Source organism: Molothrus ater, chromosome 4 (genome assembly GCF_012460135.2).
Source record: "Molothrus ater isolate BHLD 08-10-18 breed brown headed cowbird chromosome 4, BPBGC_Mater_1.1, whole genome shotgun sequence".
NCBI lineage: Eukaryota > Metazoa > Chordata > Aves > Passeriformes > Icteridae > Molothrus > Molothrus ater.
The window spans coordinates 286,799-311,140 of record NC_050481.2 but is presented as its reverse complement, the minus strand read 5'-3'; the positions used below and the strand labels follow the sequence as shown (position 1 = coordinate 311,140).

The 24,342-nt window shown below is 39.7% G+C and overlaps 1 protein-coding gene across 2 annotated transcripts in view; it reads right to left on the bottom strand.

Annotated features, from left to right (window-relative positions):
* The window catches only part of SLC7A11 (solute carrier family 7 member 11), a 66,168-nt gene that overhangs the window by 2,821 nt on the left and 39,005 nt on the right, over nucleotides 1-24,342 (bottom strand). For both annotated transcript variants that reach the window (XM_036382962.1, XM_036382961.1), the window contains 5 exons: nucleotides 11,668-11,791; nucleotides 10,399-10,502; nucleotides 9,837-9,933; nucleotides 6,209-6,358; nucleotides 4,280-4,457 (listed from right to left, as the gene is read on the bottom strand). In XM_036382962.1, the coding sequence (XP_036238855.1) occupies nucleotides 4,280-4,457; nucleotides 6,209-6,358; nucleotides 9,837-9,933; nucleotides 10,399-10,502; nucleotides 11,668-11,791 (653 nt within the window). The remainder of the gene's footprint in view (nucleotides 1-4,279; nucleotides 4,458-6,208; nucleotides 6,359-9,836; nucleotides 9,934-10,398; nucleotides 10,503-11,667; nucleotides 11,792-24,342) is intronic.

Below are 24,342 nucleotides of genomic sequence, written 5' to 3'. Positions count from 1 at the left end.
TCATTTTCCTTGAATGTCTGGCATGAATGTTGACATTGACACAATGCCAGGAGGGTAAAATAGTGCAGCTCACAGAAGATATGAACTGAAACCGTTTCTCTGATCTTCTGTCTAAGGCAGATTCTACCATCCTTTCCTCTTTTCTCTGGATGTCACCAGTTCAGTGCAAAGTCAGGTTGCCCTTAGACTATAAACTGATAAGGGCAGAGAGGCCAGGAGTCTCCAGGCTTTGCATTTTCCTCCCATCTGCCTTCCCTACCCATTGTGGGGACATCAGAGCTGGGCTGAGTGCAGCGGGGATGAAAGACAGGAGGAAAGCAAGCAGCAGGAAAACAGGAAGGCTTCACCCCTGCCATCCCAGCCCTTCCAGCTTTGAGGGCAAGCAAAGGGAAAAAGAGAATTTTATGAGGCTGAGCAGTGGCATGACAGTTCTTGGGAAAGGGCACAGTAGCAGAAAGAAATCCTGGGCATCTCTAGAGCTGGCTGTGATTCTGTTCACCTAAGTGGACAGACCCACCAGCAGCAAGACCTTGCCCAGCTCTCCATTTCCATGCAGCAGTTTTTCTCTCTCCTGGGATGAAGCCACAGCAGAGCAGAAAAGTTGGGGGAGCTGGCATTCTTTGCATTTTTTGGTTGCAATATACTCAGAATAAATCAGTATAAGGAGCATTTTCCCCTATGAAAATGTTCCAATCTGTTTCCAGTCAGTACCTACCTCTATGTTGTCTGCTTGGAGCAGTACCTAGAGTTACAGGATCGATTTCACATTTGTCACAAGACAGCTTAACATGCCATGGCAGTGCAGATAACTTCCCCAGCCCATTTTAAATCCTAGTTATCCCTTTTGATAAAATTCACTGCAAATGGGTCCCAGGGGACAACCTTTATTAAAAAAAAAAAAAAAAAAAACCAAACAAAAAACCCAGACTTTGTATCCACACAAGCACCACATAAAGTTTAGGTGAGGAAAGAAAGCAGGAATTTTATCACATATATATGACTGGACATGAAATCTGTAACAACAAAATGTTGAGATAATCTCCTATGGTCCCACCACAAACTCGACAAAGAGAAGCAAATTGAGCATATAACACTTTGTCCTAAGTGAACAAGTGTTATCCTCTGGAACTGCTAAATAAACCTGGCAGATATTTTGCTATATAAAGAGATCTCATTTCCATCAAGGGCTCAGCTATGAAAAAAAGTAGGATTCAACTTTTTACCTCTTTGCAATTAAACTAATTGTAACGGAAGAAATGTTTTTTAAGTATGAGTCTCGGGTTGGGTTTTCAGCTGGGGAAGTACAGATAGAAGCATTCTCATGCTGGTGATGCATCCTTTTACATACTGATTTGCTGCTTAGGATTTGCTAGGCTCAACTTTTTCATTTTCACATTAGTTTTACAAAAAGAAAGAATGCAGCTGTCAAATGAAGCCTGTACCAGCTCAAAATTATTTGTCCCAGCACATCTAGTTCTACAGCAGAATTCCTTTGGAAGAGGACAGAACAAAATGCTATTCTCATTGCAAAATACCATCCCGGAATCTACAAACCCTGAGAGCTGTAAAGTTACCTTTTGTTCAATGCAGCAGTTTTATAAGGAGAATGGGCAATGTAAATGCCCGAAGTACAGAACAAAGACTTTCAGTCTTGGGAGGGGATTCCTTGGGTAATCCATTCCAGGACTCTGCTCGTGTAATCAGCCTGAAACTCCTTTCAGAAATACATGTATTTTCAGGCTGGCTCTTTTATCCCACTACTCATTCTGGCTGCTCAATATGCCTTTTCTCTGATCCTTACAAAGCCTATTCAGGATATTCCCTCTGACCTTATGGGGGACTGGTCTGTACCCATGGGTATTTGCACCTTATGGGGTTTATGAGCACCAGCCATCTCTCTCTGCTGAAGCACAGCTGGGCAGCTGAACCAGTCAATGCCTCAAGGAGGTGACTTTTCAAAGCCCACACCAGCTGCCCATGTGCTGATCTGGGCACATGAAACAGCTTGGCAATAGTATTGGTAGCACAGCAGTGTGTCCAGACTAGCAGGCTGCTACTTCTCCTCTGGTACCACAGGAAATGCTTTGGTCAAGTGTAAGTAAATTGGATTCATCACATTTGTAAAAAATTAAAAAAAAAAATCATTTATCTTCTCATTGAAAGTTACCCAGTTACTCTGGCAAAAATCTACGTCTTAAATGAAAATCCTATTTTTTTATGCTGTCCTTTACCTTGTGTCAGGAATTACACTTTCATGCCTATGCAAGACATATTGTTTCAAGGTTAGAATATCAAGCTTGCAGCTGCCCAATTTCTTTTCTATATCTCACAGAGGTACCTTAAGTGAATTTATTCTCAATCAATACCTTTTGTAAATGTTCTCAGGCTCCCAAAATAATGCCATCTTAATGACTCCACACAGAAGGTTTATTGCTTCTTCTTCGGGAAAAGAAAAATCTGTTTGTTTCACAAGTAAATCTCCACCCTGGCCCAGCTCAAAACTGTCAGCATCAGTTTTCTGTCATTACTGTTGTTATTTTGGGGATAATAATTGCAAAGCAAACAAGCTGTTTCCCTCACTGACTGGCTTCTGTTGCGTTCCTCTCTGAGCCAGTACACCATGCCTATCCATAGATATGACACAGGCACACAGACTTCTTCCTAGGAGGAGAATTTTGTGTTATCTCAAATCTAGAAATTATTCACCTTCATTGTCACAGCTGGCATAAAAATCTTCACATCTATCCAGTCTGCCTTAAAGAGAATATTCTTTCTCTTTCCCAAGTAATGTAGTTCAACACTGTCATCCCGTGGCCAAAGATTCAAGTAGCTGTACTCCAAAACCTCTGAGACACAACAGAAAATGCCCAAAAACCTCCTGGATTTGATGAGGGGAAAATTCCTACACCCTAAATGTCAAGACTGAGAGATTATAAACAGACTAAACCCCAACTACTTAATAGAATGTCCTTCTGCATACAACTGCTTTAATTTGTACTGAAGATTTCTACCCATTCCAAGGACAATGCAAGTAATTTATAACATTTTAGCTATAAAATTAAGATTTTGCTAGTGCAAAATAACACCTTTTGCTGTAAATACTTCCTACCCTATTGCCTATGGACTTCCCAGCATGTATTGAGAGGAAAATTCACATATTCTACAGAAGATAGGATATAACTCTATAAATTATTTATATTGAGAAAATACATACAACTGGTTATACTGTAATTACATATAAAAGCACTATTCTTTTCTTGAGAGCAGCTCATTTTAAATCATCAATTAAGACTGAAGCACAGAACACAATATGCACTTTTAATTCAGCATCTATAGAAATCAACTACTTTTAGTTAAAGATTTCACAGGCTGAGTTTTAATTTTGCAGCAAAATTTTTTTTTGTTTAATAAATAATCCATGATTCCTGAAATACCTTGCCAATAGTCTTATTTGATATTTTGAAAATTCCCTTTATTTTAGAAGCCTATCATCCTAGTAACAAAAAAATGAGAGTGAAGAGCTGTAATAAATTATAAATAAATACTGACTTCTAATTGAATTGTTTCAAATAATCCTTCTCTAACACATCAGAACTTCCACAAATCCTTTCAAAACCTTCCAGAAATGGTACAGAAAGTATTCTCAGTGTATTTCAGGCATGAAGTACTACTAGCCAAGTCACACAGAAGTCATTCTTCATGAAGCACAGAAATCATTTCCATAGAAGCCATGGTATATGCTGCTACCACCCTGTCAGGAGCCACTGCTAAGGACAGTATCCCATGCCCAAGCTGCCTGAATCTTCCAGACACTTCCAGTCCCATTCCAAAGACTCCTCAGTGGTCCACAAACACATGGTGTCAGTAGGGAACACCAAGTTCATCCTGATATCACAGTTGTTTTGCTCAAGATTCCAAACAGATTCTCCAAGGAGTGCAGTACTGTCTTTATTAGCACAGAGGCAGGGTCAGGAGAAGATGATGGTGATTTAAAAGGAATTAGATGTTTGTAGGGGAGGGCAGGGAAGAAGCATCAGTCCTTTAAAGTCAATCACTGGCTGAGGAACAGCCTTGCTGGGAATGTACCTCATTAGTTAGTGGACACTGATTGCCATTGGCAGAGCAATGCTGGAGCACGTGCCCAAAAGCAACTTGTGCTGTCACCCCCCTGCCTCACAGCAGCTGAGAGGGTCGATCCAAAGGATTTCACAACATGGGGAGAGCTCTGAGAAACTCCTGGAGTCAGCATGAAGGACAGAAGTCCCACCCCAGGACTTACCTAGAAGCTTTCTGAACCACTTTGGCTTGTTGTCCCATACAATGAAGAGGTAGTAGGCAGGAATGCCAGTCAGGGTTATTGCAAATCCAATCCCTGTGTTTACTGGGTCAGAGTAAAGTGACAGCGCAACCATAAAGAGGCAAGTGAAGGAAAACAATGCTGGAATAAATAAAGGAACCTGAAAAATAACCACACAAAGGACCATTAAATAGTAAGGTCATTGTAAAGTAATGACCAAGGCATTTAACTTTCCATGAGATGTAAATTGGATAAGACCCAGCAGTACAGGACAGTTCTGGAGAAATAAGGGTATCTAGAACAGGCACACAAAATGTCAGTGACTGCAGAAGCCAGGCCCTGCCAGTGCTATGCAGTAAGTACCACAGAAGTGTCTTAATTGCACTCTAAAACACTCCAGTGTTTTACTTCCTTTAAAGTGTAAGGACTGTAAATAAGTTACATTGTAAAAGTCCTTCCTCTAATCCCCCAGCATATAAGCAAGCAGCTCTAACCACAGTAAAGATTTCCGTTTTGATAATTACCCATTAGAAAACATTTTAAAATACAACCAGGAGCTCAAGTCACCTTTTAAAACTATTAGGAACATATTGATTTTCTTCCTAAGGTAAAAACCAAAATCTAGCAGGAAGAGAGCAAATTAAACAGCAATTTGACTAGTGATAAAGATATTTGATAGTGTTATGCACCTGATAGGGATTGAAAAAGCACTTTCTGACTGTATGACTGATGGCATTGCAAGTGTCACTGCTGAAAGCACACAAAGTAACCATATCAAATTTATTTGCTCAATTTTCCAAAACACCAATACAATCACTCTCCTAGCAAGTCTCTGAAGGAAATGCCTACAGGCATGGCTTATGAGACATTAAGTGTAATGGAAAATTGAGAATTCCTTGGAGATTGTTCTCTTCTTTTCATGCCTCAAAGCATTACTGTTCTTCTTTTGTGTACTGTCAAAGCTTTTTTTTTAATCAAAGCAAAATAGGTTGTACTTATTTACTAATATACCTCCTTATTTACTAATATACCTACAAGAATGCAACAATACACATTCTTAGTTCGTCACAAAATAGTCATCTTGGCAGCATCTAAACAGAGATATATTTCCCAGTTTTTTGATGATGGATATTACCTTTCTGGATACACAATGGGACAACTTACTTTGTACGATGCTACTTAAAACAAGCAAGAAATATAGCAGAACCAAGGCCAAAATAGATACTATTCAAGGGGCTGGATTATTAGCATTTTCTTTCAGGGTTCACAATAACTCTGTCTGCCAATCCACTGCAAGTGCCAAATATTACAATAATCACACTAATCACTTATTTGCACTGAAAATTGGCATACTTGATATTGGATATGCAATGACATAAATGCCCTCTCTCATAAATTCTTGTACTTGACATGACTTTTTTGATCATGCTATTGTATATTTGATCATAAAATTATCCAGGCCTTTATCAAAGGAGACATTAAATAGAGGACTGGCTGAAAATCAGGTCGGCTCAAGTAACCCCAATATTTGCAGTCTGAGCCCTCTGTGGCTGCAGAGTGCCCATGGTATTTTCACACAGCTTGCATCACACAGCTCACATCAGACAGCCTGAGCACAACAGACAGGCAAAACTGAGAAAATGTCTTCATCTCAGCATAGCACCTTCAGTCTCCGCTCCCCAAGCATAGGGAAGAGGGAAGAATTCTTTTCCAGGATGGAACACAGCTGGGGTAGCACTGGGGACCTTGCAGGAAAACTCTCACTCTTCACAGCAAAGCACTGTTTTCTCTTAGATCGGTTTTTCCTGAGAAAGAAGTTAACTTGTTCCATCAGAAAATGCTCCCTTGCTGTCTGACTGCAGGACAGAGAGGAGGGAGGATTCATGTAAAAGAGTAGAAAGCAGATGTTACCTTGAAAGGACGAGGCATATCAGGACGTTTATATCTGAGATAAATCAACCCAGCAACTACCAGTCCAATAAAAAGCCACCTGGCAAAGCTGAGGAAATTCAAGAGGCTGTAGAGATCCCCGTTGAATAACATTATCATTGTGAGAGGATGCTGCAAAAGAAATTCAGAGCATAAGAGGGGTTTAGTAGATCTATCTCTATTATTTTACAGCAGTGATGTCAAAGTTTTCCTCAGGGACAAGCAGCACAGCCTTATGCACACACCTGAGTGCCACAGACTTCAGGCTTGCCTTTGTCATAAAATCAGGTGTGTGATCAATGTCTAGCTGTCCCTTGAGACCATTTTGGATCAATATATATCTGTCCTGGGTGGCCACACATAGTCAATACAGATCTGTCTCCTGTGACCAAGACAAAAATACACAGGCACACTGCACCACCAAAGTGCTGGAGCACTCTGGGCAGCACTCTCGTGGGATATAAGCTCACTGCAGGTTTACTTGCTCATTGCTGATGTAAATAATAAGAACAGTTAAATTTTGATCACATTAATCATATGAAAGCAGAAGTTTCTAGGTGTTTTGTGGAAGGAAAAAGTCATAGTCACCCAGGCTTCATAGGGGAAGTGAGCAAGGAGGACATGGCTAGGGGCAGTTCCACACCATGAGATGCCAGCTGGGCACACTGTCTTGCCACCAGCTTGGGTTTGCCTTTGTCCAGACTTGCTGAGTGTAGACTTACTGCACATTGTAAATGCAAATATTTATGAGAAGAAGGAAGAATTTAGCTGTCACTCAGGTAGCTACTGAAAAGCAAGAAGGAGAGAGGGAGAGAGGACACAAGAATACATACAGTTCCTCACTAAAAAATTAGTCTGAGATACAAGGCCTCTGTGGGGCAGGCAGAAGGTTATGTACAAACTAGTGTTTTGTTGTGAGTTAGATGGTTAGGGAAGGCTACATGGATCTATTTCAAAGGAGTGTCTGGAGAAAAAAAATGTCCTTGCGTTTGGGCATGAAGGAGTAAGTCAAATTCACCATATCCCTCATTCTTCAACAGGAGGGAAGATCTTGGAAGTGAGAGGTTTATAACAAGGCCACAGGTGAAATCAACTGCAGACGCAGTAAAACACTAGGCTAAATGTTTACACATAGAAAACTAACTTGTATTATTTACCTAGATTCACAGCCACACTCTCCTTTTTTTCAAAGGAGTGCAGACAACATGGATTTGAATCAGAAGGATCAATATTTCAAATGTGGGTTTCTGGCCTCTAACCTGTAATAAAGTACTTGGTTCCCTACATATAGATAGTAAGCAAACTCCTTTGTAAATGTCAAGGGAAATTGTACCACTGAATTGTATTGGGCAAGATTTCTTCTCTGCAAACTCAACCTCTAAAAGCTTAAAATCTCAGTCATAACTGGAATGCAAGCTATATATAATAATGAAAGTGAAGGATGGCTATCAAGAAAAAATACAAGAAAGCAGGATTACAATCAGATAGCATGATTTCTATGAGTCACTACACACATCTATCAAATTCCTCATGTTGGTGAGGAATACTTCTGGTCCAGGTAGCTCAGCTTGCAGACTGAGATGCAGATTGAATTGCAGGCTGAGCTCTGTGTAGAAGCCTGAGAGAAGAGGCCATGAGTAGCCAACTTTTGAGGCAACAAAGAGTACGAAAGATTGGTGACTCCAGCCAGATGGACAGATACTGGGTGACACAGCAGGAGCTGGGAATTGCTGACCCTTTGGATACCAAAGCAAATGAAGACCAGTGAAGACAGCAAAGTGGATGGACATGGAGATGGAGCAGGAACCAAAGATTTGGGAGGAAGAGCAAGACTTGTGGAGAAAATGTGGGCTATAAAAGGCAATGAGATTCCTTTGTCAGGGGTCCTTCCTCAGGGGCACCAGCTCAGCTGTTTCTGTGTTCCTTTGCCAGGACTAAGTGGCTTTATGAAATGAGACATCTGATATTCTGTCATGGGAAACGTGGGTTCAAAGCAGTGGGGAAACCTGGCCTGTGAGTGGGATGTGCAGGAGTCCAGCAGTGACCCATTGAGTCACCAGAGTCACTGCTGGGAAGGGGCTCTGGTCCAAGCAGGGACATACCTGGCATTGGGCGTGTGCTTGCCAGGAAGTCTCATGAATGGTCAGGCTGGAAAATTTCTCTAGCAACATACACACATAAACACATTTCCTAATTTAAAAAAAAAGGTGTTGGTTTGTTTTGTTTTGTTTTTTTTAATTTAACAAGCCTCAAATGCATGCTCATTTTCTCAGTTTATCCTCAAAAGATCTTTCCTTTTTTACAGTGTATAGAACTTGGAAGGAGAAATAAATTAGGGAAATACTAAAATTACTGATGTAGAATATATCTTGCCACTGCTCTATTTGCAGTAAGGTGAGCTAAAAAATTGCAATCTTTGAAGGAAAGCGATCTTCATACTAGAATCTGACTTTTTCGAAGGAAATCAATGCACTGGTGTAACAGGACCATATGCAATAGCAGAAAATGTCTGTCAGGAAAAAAAATATATTAATACATTTTTGCATTTCATTCCACAAAAAACAGTCAATGCTATTTACCCACAAGGTATGACTACACCAAAAGAAATAAAATGCAAACTAAATGTTTATAGAAAATTAATTTCATTAAAACGTTTCACCATAATCACACTGCCTAATTTTCAAAACTTCAAAGCCTATGGTTATATGTGCACATATGAAATCCAACAATTCAGCAATGAGCTTATAGGCTTCAAGGGCAAAAACCAGTTTAAATTCCACAAGGATTTGCTCTTAGTAGCATAGACTCATCGGTGCATCTTTTGCTTTGGCTGAGAGTCCTTAAATATGGCAGAGGCCCATGCAGATACACTGCAGTCATTGATCCCGAAAGTGGGGCTGAATACCCATGATTATGAAGACTACATGTTAAGTGAAAATCTTCCTGGCACTATGAAAACTGAACTTTGAAGTTGGCATTTTGACATTCAGTCCTAACATTTTACCATAAAAATTAGTCTGCAAAGCTAACACATGGCCAACATTTACCTTTGCTGCTTATTTTAGAAGTCTGTAATAGGATTTCCACTGAAGCACCAGTGGTTTTCCTTAGAAAATCCACAGATTATTTCACAGGCACAAGTTCTCTCATTTTTTAATCACCACTATGCTGGACAGCTGAGGGTTCTTCCTCCTTTATCTTAGTTGCAAAACTGCTTGCATTTTTTACTATAAGGTAGTATAATGAGCCCTTAGGGTATTCCCAGATGCTGGTGTTTAATTCAGCTTTCAGTAAACTGAATCCTTTTTTTTTTTTGTTTAACTAGAATTTGTTTCTCTGAAAGGCAACTAGCTCACTACTAGCAGGTCCTTAGAAATTCAGAGCAATAAGATGTGAATTAGATTGCAGTGAGAGACAAGAAAGCAAGGAGGAGATGATAGAATAAGAACAACTCACAAATCTCATTCCTTTCTCCTGTCCTCCACCCTGCTCAAAGCCCATGTTCACATTAATAAATGAGACTCAAGCAGTGCCCAAATTCTGTTTGAATCCTCTAGAGCAAGCCTGTAATATGAATTCTAGTGCAGGAACATTTGTTTGTATGATTTACCAAAACAATGACAGCTGGCAGAGGAGTGTGCTTGCGGACATGAATCATGGAGAGAATTTCTGGAAGGTGACCCTCACGGGATGCAACGAAGAACATCCTGGTGGGAAATAAATGTGGACAGACTTTAAATGTGCTCATTACTGTGAGTACTCAAAGTGGTTCATGAAAGTCACAGAGCAGAGCAGAACTTCTCAGTCTTGTTTGAGGTGTTCTGAATGAAAGCACTGGCAGGAGAAACCTCCACACAGAAAGCAAAACCATCTCTGAAGGTGTCCCTTGACTGGTACTGGGAAGGAGTTAATACTTTCCCTCCAGTTTTCCTTCTTTACATGAAAAAAAGCAGCCATTGATTAAGGGCTAGCCTCAGAGACATTCATTTCCAAACCATTCAAAGGATTTTTAAAATAGTATCCCACACAAAGTGAGAAAAAGCCCTACACCTGGTAAACAGTGTAGTCATTTATCCCGCTAAAGGAATAAACCCTACTCTCCCTTCCCCTTGCTTCCATACTTTCAGTGTGTCTCCCAAACCCTGACCCCCAGGAACATCAGCAGTGCTCACCTGGAGACTGCAAAAACGCCACCATTCATAGATCCAAAGCAGGAGAGAGCAACAAACACGGGTACAGCTAAAGAGAAGTTTCCCATCAGTCGTTCGGCAAAGGTCTGTTAGAAAAGAGACAGAAACGTACAATGATTTTTCATAAAATGGGAAAATTATTTTCCTCTATTAACAAATTATCATGGTGTTAGTTATTCCCCTTCTCTGCATCCCTCACTGAAAATTGTGCAGTGCATTTGTTCCTTCTTTTGTGAGAGTTCAGCTACTACAGCTGAGCTGTCCTATCCCCATCCCTGAGGGCATGTGGAAGGGCATGGCTCCAGTTGAAGCCACGATGAGGAGGTGGAATCAGGCCCAGACTCATGTCAATTTAAACCATTATGGCTCCAAAGAAGAAGATCAAGATCTGAATGGATCAAGGTCTCATCTGCACACCTAATACCCTTTTTCTACAGCCTTCATTGCACTCAGTTGGTACTACCCAGTGGTATCATCTATCCATTCAGGCTTTAGTGATTTAGACTAGCAGAAGAGCCTTAATTGGAGTTTGGGGCACACAGGCAACATGCATAATTTTTGTCATGTTTATAAAATGTTTTCTTTCTAGATCTCCCATTAGCTACAGAATTTGGTCATTTTTCAAAACTCATGTCAATTGAAATAGCCACAGGCAGTATCACTACTGGAAAAGAAATTGAATTATTTATTTCCTCATTGTGCCTCAGATACCAGAAGTATAAAAATCAGTGTCATCACCACAATTCAGCAAGGACAACCGAAGCAGTGTTTCCTAGCCAGTTTGCCTTGCAACTCCTTCCCAAATGAGCTCCAGTACTCACAGCAGCCCCCTTCCCAAGTACTCAGGACACACATTGTGCAGAGAAAAAGTTACTGTATTCTGCCACTCAAGATAGTTCAGAGTTCTCTCTTCCATAAATATCTGTAATTCCTGCTTCCCAAGAGCTGAGTTTAGAATTTAGCTCTGAATTTTTCAATCATGTACTTGGCTATGAAATGTAAATCCTATTGACTTAGTTATAAGAGGTAAATAAATACAGTCCAATGTTACATTATAAATGCTACTGATGACCTGAACTGCAATCCCACTCATCAGTCAAAAATCAAATTTCACTGGGATGCTAAGAAGTGCTGCCATACTGAAACCTGACTGGATGTGTCCACCCAATCTTTTTCCCCCCTGAAAACAATAATATCAACAAACATAACTGCAGCAGGAATATATCTTTGTATTTTTCTTCTGTAACTTACCACTGCTACAGCTTTTGAAAGCAGCAATTCCCCAGCACTGATTGTAGTGAAATAAGCCACGTTTGTTAACACATAGCCAACTGTGACGATAATCATTGAAATGCATATTGCGAGGGGTATATTTCTGAAATACACAAGGCAGCTCATTATTTTGCAATCTGGTTGCTAATCCCTGAACATGAAACAAATAACATGGGAAAAAGCCACTAATGATGGTGAATGCACATTTAGAGATCCCAAAATATCATCACTAGAAACTACCAGGAAAAAAAAGGAATAAACAAAACCCTCTGGACAAAGGAAATAGGTTTATAATGAAGAGGTGAGAAACTATTTGAGGGAGGAGACCTTTGGGGACACCAAGAGGCTTGTGGCCCTCATGCTTCTAATTGGTCCCCCATTTCCCATTTAAGTTGCCTACTCAGATTATTGACCTGAAAGCTGAACCCAAACACCTGGAGGTGTTTGACATCTTCCCCTGGCTACCAAAATATCCAGCATGCAAAATTCTGCCCTTTCCTCCTGGGTGTATTTCTTCTTTTACACACCTTACCACATCCCAGTGATCTCTCTCACTATTCAGGGGAACATGAGAGCAGAATATGACGCAGAAAGGGAAACCATACAAATTTGTAAATTTAGTACAGCACAAATGGTACTGAAAAGCACAACCCCCCTGCCATCCTACTAAAAGATGGAACAACAACAAACAAAAAAAATAATAATACCAAACTTTTATATAGCATGTCTTTCTCATCAGAAAAGTGGAATTATTTCTATTTTTAAAAGGAGGAACAGAGGCACAGTGAATCTGTCCAAAGCCACACTGCAAGAAAATGTTTGAGTCAGGAGAAAAATCCGGGTGCCTCAAGTGTTAAGCTAGTCTCTTTCCACCTAATATTATTGATATCTACATCACACCAAGAAAAAACTCAGATCTGAAACCAATCCTTTAGTTCCAAGGCTGGTATGTACAGTCCCTCTGAGGAGAGCTGAGAGCTCCTCTTTCAGGGCTGGTTCCTTCCATCTTTCTATATTAAGGCTGCTTTTGGAGGGATGGTGGGGTTGCCATATTTAAAGAAGGTCACCCCAGCAGGTGGCTAAAGGAAAGACAGAACTAGGAATTCTGGTATTCCAAAGGAGATCACAAGCACATTTCTCAAGGACTATTGTAATCACCTCAAAGGAAAAGGTATTTTGAAAACCAACACAAAGACCTTTCTTTTCTGATATTTTTTCAAAGAAACATAGTCAGATAAGAATTTAAGGATCTTCTTCCCTTTATTTCTCAAATAGATCCTTCACATCATTATGGCTGTATAGAGCTGAAAACAAGCTCTAACCTGAGACTGAATAAATAAATGTATTTATAAATAAGTAAAGCAGGGCAGTATCATTGTTGCACATCTGGCCCACGTCAGAAACCATGGTGTCAAATGCTCCCATTAACCCAGACACACAGGTGGGTAAGAGGATCGTGCTGGTAATGTAACACCAAATCTGAGTAGGCATCATGATACTGTATTAAGCCACAGCTACCTCATGCACACATCTCAGGTGAAGAAACTAGAAGGAAAGCCAGTCATCTTGTAGGATGTGTTTGTTGATGGAGAAGATGACAGCAAGGACTAGAGCAATGAGCCTAGAATATAGGTGCTGTATTGCTGGAAAACCCACTGTTATGGACACAAGAAATAACTGCAGCTCTGTGTGATGATAATTCACGCCAAAATGAGGTTTGTAAGTCAGATAGATAATATAAGGCAAAATGGGGTCTGTAAGTTGCTAGATATATTGCAGTCAGTTGGGTTAAGCTTCTTACCTGACCTGGGTGTATAAATTGAATTCAATCCTCTTAGCATCTGATTCAAGGTAGGGATACATGGATTTAAAGCCTCTCAGAGCAGGTATTTTATCTATATTTTCTGCATCGCAGATGAATGCTTCAACCACCAAGCTTTTGGAAAAATCAGCCCTGACTCCAACCTTAAAAAGAGTGTTTTCAGCCAAATATAGCAAATTTGGACTTTTTTTCACAAATACCATTTAAATGACTGAAAGCATAGTGCTAAACTTAATAGATTATCTTTGTCCTAACTCTTACTAAACACCTTATATACACATCTAATTCAAATCCCAGTTTAACTTGTGATAAAACAAAATGGCAATTCAAAACAGGGGGGAGGTGGCAGGGCAGGGGTGGGGCTGCAAAGAATCATGCTTCCAAATGTGCGAAGAATGCATATTTTATGATTGGCTTTTTGCAGATATTAAAATGAATATTATATGTGTTATCTTAGAAAGTGATGCTGTATTAATTTTCTTAAGTAGCGTGTTAAATATAGTTTTAGGTTAAAACATAATGTTAAAATAGAAACTATGCTATGTAGGATACTTTTTTTCTAAAGAAAGGACTCACACTGAGATAGCAGCCACAGGACATCTAAATCTTTAGAGAAAGAGAATTTATTGCTCCCTTACCAGAAGAAACGAACTTCTTCCTGCCTCACTCAGCCCTGAAGACACCGTTAGGATTGAGAGGAAGAATTTGGCACTGACCAGACAGAATTCTTTGTTTGAATGGGATTTATGCATCATGTATGAGATGTATGAATATGCAACAGGCTGTTGTTTTTAAGAGTTAATCCTCTGTTAAATTGTGTCCTTTTTCAGGCTTATTTTGCCCAGAAAAAGGTATCTGGATGTCCATAAGTCTTTGTTTCTATTGTCTCATATTGTCCTAATCCAACTTGTCCAAATTTTTATTACTCTAATTATATTACTGTTTTTATAATCATTTTATTACTCTTAAACTTTTAAAATTTTAAAAACAAGTGATTGGCGTTTTTCACAAAACGTGACCATTATCTGAGCACTGCAAGTCCTGCTTTGTTAAGCTGAAAGGTGCTAACGCCCTTGGATAGTATACCAACAAAGAAACACACTCAGAAGAATAAAATCCCTGAACAAGCCAGAACTAGTCAGGAAGCACTATTCATTAAAAAGCCTGCAAATCATAACCCAGTGCCTGGAGCAGCACAAGGGATGCTGTGACTTTTAAGTTCCCAAGTCCCTGTTCCTGGAGGAAAGAGTGCTCAGGCTGCACCAACTTTTGTCTCCTGGCAGGAGTGAGCTTTCAGAGGGCTGTGGTATCCCTGCACAGCCCTTCCAAGTGCTGCTTATTACCCACTGCTTCCAGTGACAGATTCAGAGAGAAATAAAAGGCCAGTTTCAAGATTTCAGGGATAAGCGATGCAGTATGGTTCACTTCTCACTGACACCTCCATTCAGATTCGTGTTGGTCCTCAAAACACCTGAAAACACGGGCAGACAGGCAGGAACCATATGCAAAACCACTGAGTGAGAGCTTAAATTGTGTCTTTTCTATCCATCCAGTTTAAGAGACAGCTCCCAATTTGCAACAGAATCCCATTATCAGATTCTCTGCTGTGAACTACAGTCTCCATGCTAGAATAAAAGCTATAATGCCATTAGCAATAAAGACTACCTCCTTTCCTTAGAGGATCACTGTACCAGTTTTCTTGGAATATTTTAGATATTATCCAGACTTCCAAATCTTGTTTCTAAATAAGAAAAATCATACCTAGGTTCTAGTCTCCATTAAACTGCCTCTACTGATGCAGTTTCTACCTTTTCACTTCTGCATTCTATGAATCACGCACAACACAGAGTGCCCACAATACTGATAAGCCATCTTTCTGATGTAAAACAAATACACAGCTGCCTCACAGCTAGCTGAGATTTTTGGACTACAGAGAGAAAATTCAATAATTATTTAGAAGAGGAAGCTGCTGCCAGGAAAGTCTTTTTGCAATACTCATGTCTTCTCCCAAATCTTTGAAGAAAATCAGTATCAAAGGGAATCTGAGGAAGTCTGAATCAGGACAATGTTGACCCTATAATTAAACAGTCTTTTAAAAAGTGGGTGAGAGACAATTAGGATAACTTCTATATAGCTGAATGTTGACTAAAATTGAATTGAATCTTCATACCTTTTAAGACTTACCCATCCCTAGCTGCTATTCAAAGCTAAATCTTCCCCTTCTGCCCTATATACAGAGTAACTGTAATGAAGAATCACACTTGAACAAAGAGTGCATTTACCTTGTGATTCCCAGAAAAAGAGCCACCAAGGAGCCTACCATCACACAGATGTTCAGGGTTGGGAATACAGCTAGCCCATCCTGTGCTATACAGGGCTGAAATGGTTGCCAAGCAATGCTGTATATTGCTTGGAAGCAAATTTCCTTCCTCTAGAGCCTGTAAAAGGCACCAGAGCTAGAGCATTTGATTCAGTTAATCAGGATAACCACTGGGCTTTGCATTTAACCTTTAGTGCTGCAGAATCATAGATCTTCTAAAAATCTGCTCTAGTACATCTCTACTCCCACAAATATTTTTGCAAGAAAAAAACTGAAAGCAGAGCAAGCAAGAGAAAGGGGAAAAAAAACAATATAAAAGGAAAAAGAGAGAAAGCCAGAGGAAGAACCTCAGGGTGACAAAAACCATGTCAATAAATCAGCTGAGGAACATTCCTAGAAATGTACAGCACATATTCCTGGTTAATGGCAACTTTTATAATAGCAAACAGAGCACTAAGAGCCATGTCCACTGAGGGCTGTTTTCCCTATGAAATGACAACCACACAGTCAAAGACACCCCTCCAAGCTGAGTTCACAACAGTGAAGCACCTTTCTGGCACGTTCTTTGTCACTTAGAGGTCATACCAAAACCTCTTCTTTGCATCCATATCAAAGCCAGGTTTTACAAATACTCATCATAGTCAACTGTCCTGGACAAAGTTGCACTAGCAGGACCCAGCCAGGAAACATAAATAAAAAGGTTGAAATAAATAACTTAATTACTGATGAAGTTACATGAAATTACATCTTCACAATAGCAAGAAAATTGTGGAAGATAATTTTGCATATAAATTTAGAATGACAATAACAAAGAAGGAAAGAAATCCTAATTCCCTCACACGATCTATGGGCAAGGATTTACTTAGTTTTCATGAGCATGATGCTGTATATTCTGTAATTCCTTAGTTGAAAATTTACCACCAGAGGAGTTTCAAAAGTTCCCTTGTGCAATAATTTATTCACCATTTGCAATCTGCTAAGCAATTTTTCAAATGAACTCTTTCCAGATTTTGGCACTCTTAAAAAAAATCTAATCATCCACTGCACTGCCCATGGCACCAAAACTTGGCAGAAAAAGAGCAAATTTATCACAAAAGTAAATTTATCCAAATAACCTGACACCGAGGAAAAAAAAAATCAAATACAGAAAGTGGCAAGAGAAATTTAATATTTCCAGGACTTCAGTGCAAGACTAGAAGACATACAGGCTTGCCTTAGTAAGCACACTGTGTTCCAGAGTCCAAACTATGTCTCTCACCATTCCTAGGTGGTCATTTCATGAGCTGTGACGATCCTAAATCCTGGACAGCAAGCATCACATTTTGATATAAACTCACTTATCCCTGACAAGTTTTTCATGTAAAAAGCAGCCTATAAGACAAAACTTTACACTGAAGGGATCAAATCATCCTCACCATGTCAACAGGTGAAAAATCCACAATCTCATCCATCTGCTAGGAGAAAAGGAAGATGTTAAACTTCAAAGGAGGTCACCTCCCAGGACTGAATCAAAGCCAGGAATAGAGAGACAGAAGGGATGGGCATCATCACAGCACCTCTCAGATCCACATATTTCTACATGCTAACCAGTGTCTCAGCAACTGCTGACTTCAGTGACAAGCTATTATTTTGTTTATTGAAGATTCCCATCAGCAAATCATCTCTTCACTATCTTCCAATATGTTCCATCCTTATGTTCCAGATCAGAAGAACTTGCAGTCTGTGGGCTTGCAGCTTAGACAATATTCAATTATATAACTGCTCTTTGTCATCCTGTGATCTTTTTTTGATTTTGAGAGGAGGAATGAAAGAAAGGAAAGCCCAGTCATTAATATGCACTCTCATCTACACCACGACATGCTCCATGGAAGCTACTGCTGGAGTGAAGTTTTAAAGGGCTCCCCATATTCATTTCCATGCTTTGGTTCCATATCTCTTACTTCAGAGACACAGCAGCATGACACTGGGATAAAAGAGTGAAGAATCAGGCTACAGTCTGCATTTCAAAGCCTTCTTGCCTTCTACCACCTAGCAAGAGAAGAAAAGAGCTTCTGCTGTGCTAATTACTTATTGTCTTCTCAGCGTTTGGCTTCACTGGTTCAGATTATAATTGCTTACAGTTTGTAAATAGGGTCTTCCATGACCAACTGACTTTAAAGGGTCATGCTGTGTATTCAGTGTGCTGCAAAAGGCAGGAAATTTTATTAACTTCTCAGATGTTTTCAGCACTTTTTCCAACAGGTTTTCCTCAAAAACTGATCAGCATAAATACTGCCTTAAGACTTAGGTATTAATTGCACAGGGTAACACTCTTCCATAAAATATCTCCTTTCAGGCAAACTCTCCCAACTCAAGTCTCAAGAGGCAAATCTGTCCACAGCCCTTGAGAAACTGAGAATAGTTGTTATGCTCACAAGGGGATTTGCTTTATTTTAATAGATGTTTAAAGTTGGCTATGATGTCTTTGTGTACACTCAGGTTGCCAAACCAGATATCTGACCACAGCGCTCATTTATATCAAGCCCCACCCTGTCAAGTCAATTCCTTTTATGAAATATCTTTCTTGGAAGAGCAGAATGAACTCTGAAACTTGGACTACCAGCCAGAGACACTCTTCATGGTCAAGCAGGATCCTGAATCGTTTTGCATGGAATGCATAGCACTACTGGCATTTCCAAAGAAAATTATGCCAACACAGCAAATGTCAAAGATTACAGCTAAATACACAAAAGACTTTTGAGATTACAGCACTAAATATTAGTCCCTCTGTCTCTGCTTAGCCTTTTCTTGTATAGCAGGCATATGAATGCTCCTAGGAGCCAGAAATTAAGCATAAGAGGCAGCACACAGAGCTACTATGGGGACTAATTTTTAAAATTTCTTTAAAAGAAGAAATGGAATACAGACTTGAAACAAAATAGCAACCACCTCCTGTGATTTCTCAGTCAACTCTATTTCCATAAGTACATCAAGTGCCAGTGTTCAACATCTTCATGTTGCAAACTAATTGTACTAAGTTTACAACTGTTTCCAAAAGACATGTGAATAACCAAATGTGGCTTTTACTTTGAGAAGTAACTTGACTCCAAGTTACAGTGCAAAATAAAAGGCACATTTGGTTATTACAAATGGCATTATTACATCCCTCCTGACAACCTGAAAGTCCTAAGAAGCTTGCTTTTCCTTCCTACTGCTACAGTCATACCTGCAGGGAACTAGGCCTACCCTAGGAACTCAAGTGTGCTTATTGTTAGGAGTCTGGGAGGCTTAACCAGAGAACAGCCAGGTGCCTGGAAAATGCAGGATCTCTAGCAAAGGATCTGCATTTTGCATTTCAGAACCTGAAATGGTAATGAAGATGGCCAGAAGACAATGGTTATTTATCTAGTGTATTGCAATAAAAGTGAGGTTTAGGTTTGACCTAGTTAAAAGGTTGTCTGCCACTCTCACAAAAGCTTGCCATTTAAAAAGCAGCAGAGTCCAAATTCAGAGGATTCAAATAAAAATATACTGCCACTCCTGGGTTTGATGAATGACTTCTATGTTTCTATCTTACTTCATCATTTAACATCACCCTCCTTTAATTTCATTTGTGGGGAACCTTAATGTCCTCAAGGAAGTTTGTGACCTTTTCCACCAGAGAGACAAAACCTCAGATTTTACCTTTATTGCCCTGCTCTCTCCCAGCCAGAAGATGAAAGGAGCACCTCTGCTCTCTCAAAGAAAGTTTCAGCATTTTATTTTCTCCTGAGGTCTATTTGTGGAAGTGCTCCCAGTACTGCCAGTAGTGTAGATCATGGTGAGAAGCACTAGTAAATCATGGTGCTTGCTTGGAGGCAAGGAAGCCATAACAACAAACCTGACACAGGTCTGTAAAAAATAAACATCTGCTTGCACCCAGCTACATGGAAATGAAGGGGGAAGGGGCAGAGGCACAATCCAAAGCACTTCCTCCAAGCTGCTTTATTTAGTGGGTCTAGTGGGTCTAACTTCCTCTTACTACTCCATATCATCACATATCTCATTGCCAGACTTAAATAAATGCAAAAGGGAAGAAGTGAAGTGATTGTGTATCATAAGTAGTTCAATTTATTACAGCGGTGTGATGGTGTTCACAGGGGTCTCAGGTTGAGGGAAGAGATGAGGATCTGACTCCATGTTTCAGAAGGCTTGATTTATTATTTTATGATATATATTACATCAAAACTATACCAAAAGAATAGAAGAAAGGATTTCCTCAGAAGGCTAGCTAAGAATAGAATAAGAAGGGCTTATTGATAACAAAGGCTTGTGTCTCAGACAGAGAGTCTGAGCCAGCTGACTGTGATTGGCCATTAATTACAAACATCTAAGATGGGCCAATCACAGATCCACCTGTTGCATTCCACAGCAGCAGATAATCATTGTTTATATTTTGTTCCTGAGGCCTCTCAGCTTCTCAGGAGGAAAAATCCTAAGGAAAGGATTTTTCATAAAAGATGTCTGTGACACAGTGGGCTCTCCTGGGAATTTGAAATTATTAATTCCCTGAGCACCTGATTTATGAACAGTGTCTACTTTCTCCACACAGGATCACTTTTCTTAGGAAAGATGGACCACTGGCAGCAGTTGGCAGTGGGGGAGTTAGGGATATTTAGAATTATAAACAAGGGAACCTGATCTGGGAAGTGTGCCGATCAGGCCACCGTAGCTGAGAAATCTAACCCATCATCTCCTGCATAACAATATCATGGCCGGGGAAAGAGATCACAGTGGCTGTGAAAGGAATCCCACTACAAACAGTGCTGCCTGTCACAGTACCCTCCCCACACTGCCACAAGTACCTCAGTGTTTGCAGGGAGCGGGGCTGGGGTGGAAGCAGAGTCCTGCCTCGATCTGTGAGTATTTCTATTGCCTACACCAACTATACAGGTTTGTAATTTGGGCCAGGGCAAATGACAGAGCAACATTTTGAGGAATGCAAGGGAGCAGGCAAGGCTGCTATCATTCCCAAAATGATCTTCTCACACTCACAAGCTGGCAACAAGCAGCCTGAATACCAAACTCCTCACTCAGTTCCAGTGGAAGGTACAGGAAGCAATGCTATCCCTTTAACCCCTCTAAAAGCTAGACTTTTGGGGAAGCATCACTGGTAGCATATTAATGACTCCTTACAGGAATAAAGGAAGGTAAATGCTTAGATGCACAGAGCATAGAGGGAAGAGCACACATATCTGTGTGTATGTGCATAAAAGGAGCCAGATTTTTCATACTTGCTAAATTCCTTGACATTTAATTTTGAGCAGAAGAGTTTCCACAATGCCAAGGATCATAAAGGAACAATTTGCTGCTGTATGTTACCATTGATATTTCAGCATAAATGAAAATTGCACCATTTGGTGATGAAAAGAGCAGCTATTTGTAATAAGGAGCACCATGGAAACTGAAATATCATTTACCAAGACAGGCTCTTCTTCTGAAGAAATTCAAAACAAGAAAAAGGGTAAATGCAGGTGCCTTAAAGCATTAGCATTTTTAAAGATACAAAAAGGTGTAAATGAAATTAAAAGGAGATGTCTTAACAATACTGCACTGCCATGAAGGTGGCTATCTGGCAGATAAATTGTTTTCTCTGCAGAAAACAGGGAAATTCTGGTTTTGTTAAAGGACAGCCCAGCAGAGCACCTACAGATGTAAGACAGCCTATACAGCCACTGAAATAACTCTGTAGAGTTCTGACAGAACAGAAATCCAGAAAACTTCAAATGTGAGCTTGAATATGCCTTTGCAACATACAGTAACTGGAAGCACTTGAATGGAGTTCAAATGGGAATATCAACTTTTTCTATTTTATTACTTTCTGTGCTTTGAGTAGGGAAACAGTAAGCTGAAATCCTCTCTCACTAAAACTTCATAATGCTGAAACTACAATCACAGGCATAGGAGAAAAGCTTATCCTTGTCTTTTTTGATGAAGTGATATCATGAATCAAAATATGCACAATTTTCGACATGGCTAGTAAGGCTGAGGTTTCCTTTTTCTGTGTTCAAACTGAGAAATCTTAAACATAACCTTAAACATAACCTTAGAGAGTTAACCCTGAAACTCTGCTGCAAATCAAGTTCCCTGCAGTTGATAGTGACATGAAAGGCCAGACTTAGTAGCCTATTTCAATTATCTTGGACAGTATAATCAATGAGACTCAGGATTTTAAGGCTGACTCACCTTTGCAATTGCACGTTGTTCAGTGTACCCTCTGCAAAAATGCCCTACTCTTCCATGTTAAAATCTTAAAATGAAAGTGATAATGAGGGTTCATACAGAATTTACCACATTATCTCTTATCCTGACCATAACATCAGCTTAAAAGGACCATGTACTGGCCATCAAAAATCCCAACATTCTGGCACTCCACAGCAGCCTATCCAGCACCAGCCTCCCTGACTTCTGCATTTGAAAGTAAACCTAGATAATCATAGAAGGATTTGGGTTGAAAGGGACCATTAAATGTTATATAGTCCTACTTCCCTGGGAAGAGCACAGACACCTTCCACTGGATCAGACAGCTCAGAACCCCACCCAGTCTGGCCCTGAATGTTCCCAGGATGGGGCATCCACCACTGCCCCAGGCAACCCATTCCACTGCTTTACAATTGTAAACCCCTTCTTCCACCTAGCTAATCTAAACTTATTCTCCTTTGGTTTAAAATCATTACCCCTTTTTCTATACATTGCAACAGATCCTGATAAAAATTCTGTCTTCACTTTTCTTGCAGAACCCCATTAAAAAACACCAGCTCTGGGGAACAAAGACAAATGTATGTGTTAGTTTAGCAATAGTGCTTGCAAGACATTTTTTCAGTAACCAAAGCAAATGGCAGCTTTTGGGCCTCTGTGGGCAATATTATATTCTTAAAAGCAGAGAAAATATGTAATTCACTGCACTCCAGGGTCATTCCAGTACAGCATAGCGGCTCTGTCAACACTTAACACCAAGCTGAGGTGGCCTAAAGCTTGGATCTGTTCATGTCTGGGATAGTCTGCAAGTAAGAAAAAGCCTCTCCTCATGACTTTTACAATCACCAAGCAAGAATCTTAAAGCATTGCTGCTTTTTTTCACATCCATTGAAATATTTCTTCCTTAGACTCACAAGCAGCTTATCCTCTAATGGGAGTTTTGTCCAAGGAAAATTAATTTCATGCTCTTCTACATTCCTGGTTTTGCTTAGCAACTGTTTTTTTTCCTGTAATAAACAAATATGATAAACTAGAACTGCCTGTTATTCCTTTACAGTGCTAGATGAATGTAAATGTTCTTTCCTTCAAAACACCCCCACACAGAAGTTAAACCCCTTGCCATATCAGAGTGCTCCTATTCATTATCCATTCTCATTATCTCTGGAGGAGGTCTCTAAATTGCTCTTAGACCTTTCCAAATGATGGTATCAAAACTGTTCTTCTAAGGGATTTTCCGTTCCATCATAATTCAAAAAATTAAATACTGTTATTATATAGTCCATTTTTTGACAATAAACAAAACATAACGTCAGGGTGAAGATGGAAATAACAGCACTTGTTCAACAGCAAGTGCTACAAGTGAATGAGGATTGACATAATAAACCACAGCACTGCTACTTGTGAAATTCAGATTATTCACTTCACAGCACCCCTGGAGCATTAATAATCTTATATAAATCCTCTTCATTTACATTTCATGGATATAAGCTGTACTGTAATTTAAATGACTAAAAACCCTAATGGTCACTTAGTTAACAATAGTCATTCCATAAATAAAATATCACTGTCACTTTGTGTTTAAAATTCCAAGATATTCACAGCCAAATATCAATATGTAAGTGACCAGAACCTGCTCCCAGAACATCTGCACACCCAAAAGCACTCACAGAAAACAGCCACCATGCTGTGAAGGAGTGTGCAGGGGAATAACAATCTTAGCATTCACTAGGTAAAGATCAATTCTCCCCGACGGAAATTCTGCTGTGACACAGGAAATTATGTACTCATCTATGGGAAAGATATACAAAGCCAAATTGTCTCATTTTTATATGACTATTACATATCTTAAATACAAGCCAGCAATCTCACTACCTATTAAAGAAGAACAATCAGATAAGAGAACCCCATTTAATGTCTCATACAAAAAGACTGTGTCAGAGTAAGTCATTGTGCTGGCTGAAGTAAGTGGAACATATTCCTTTTCTTGTGTGTGTAATACCATTGCTATTGGAATTGTGACCATGCCAACTACTCATGGTGGCATGGCATGTGTTAATGACTCTTTGTGCATTATAAAACTCCAATCTGATGTGCATGACTACAATAAAGATCATATGGCCCTTGCAATTTTTGTTGCCCATTGCTGTGTTTGTATTTTATTCTCCGATTTTGTATCTTATCCCAGTAAAAAATGCTGTCTTACTTTCTCTGACAGTCATCTCACCATCTCTGTCAGATGGGGCTAGCCAGCATCAGCCTACTGGTATACTCCAGTAAAAGATTTACTGTTAATGGC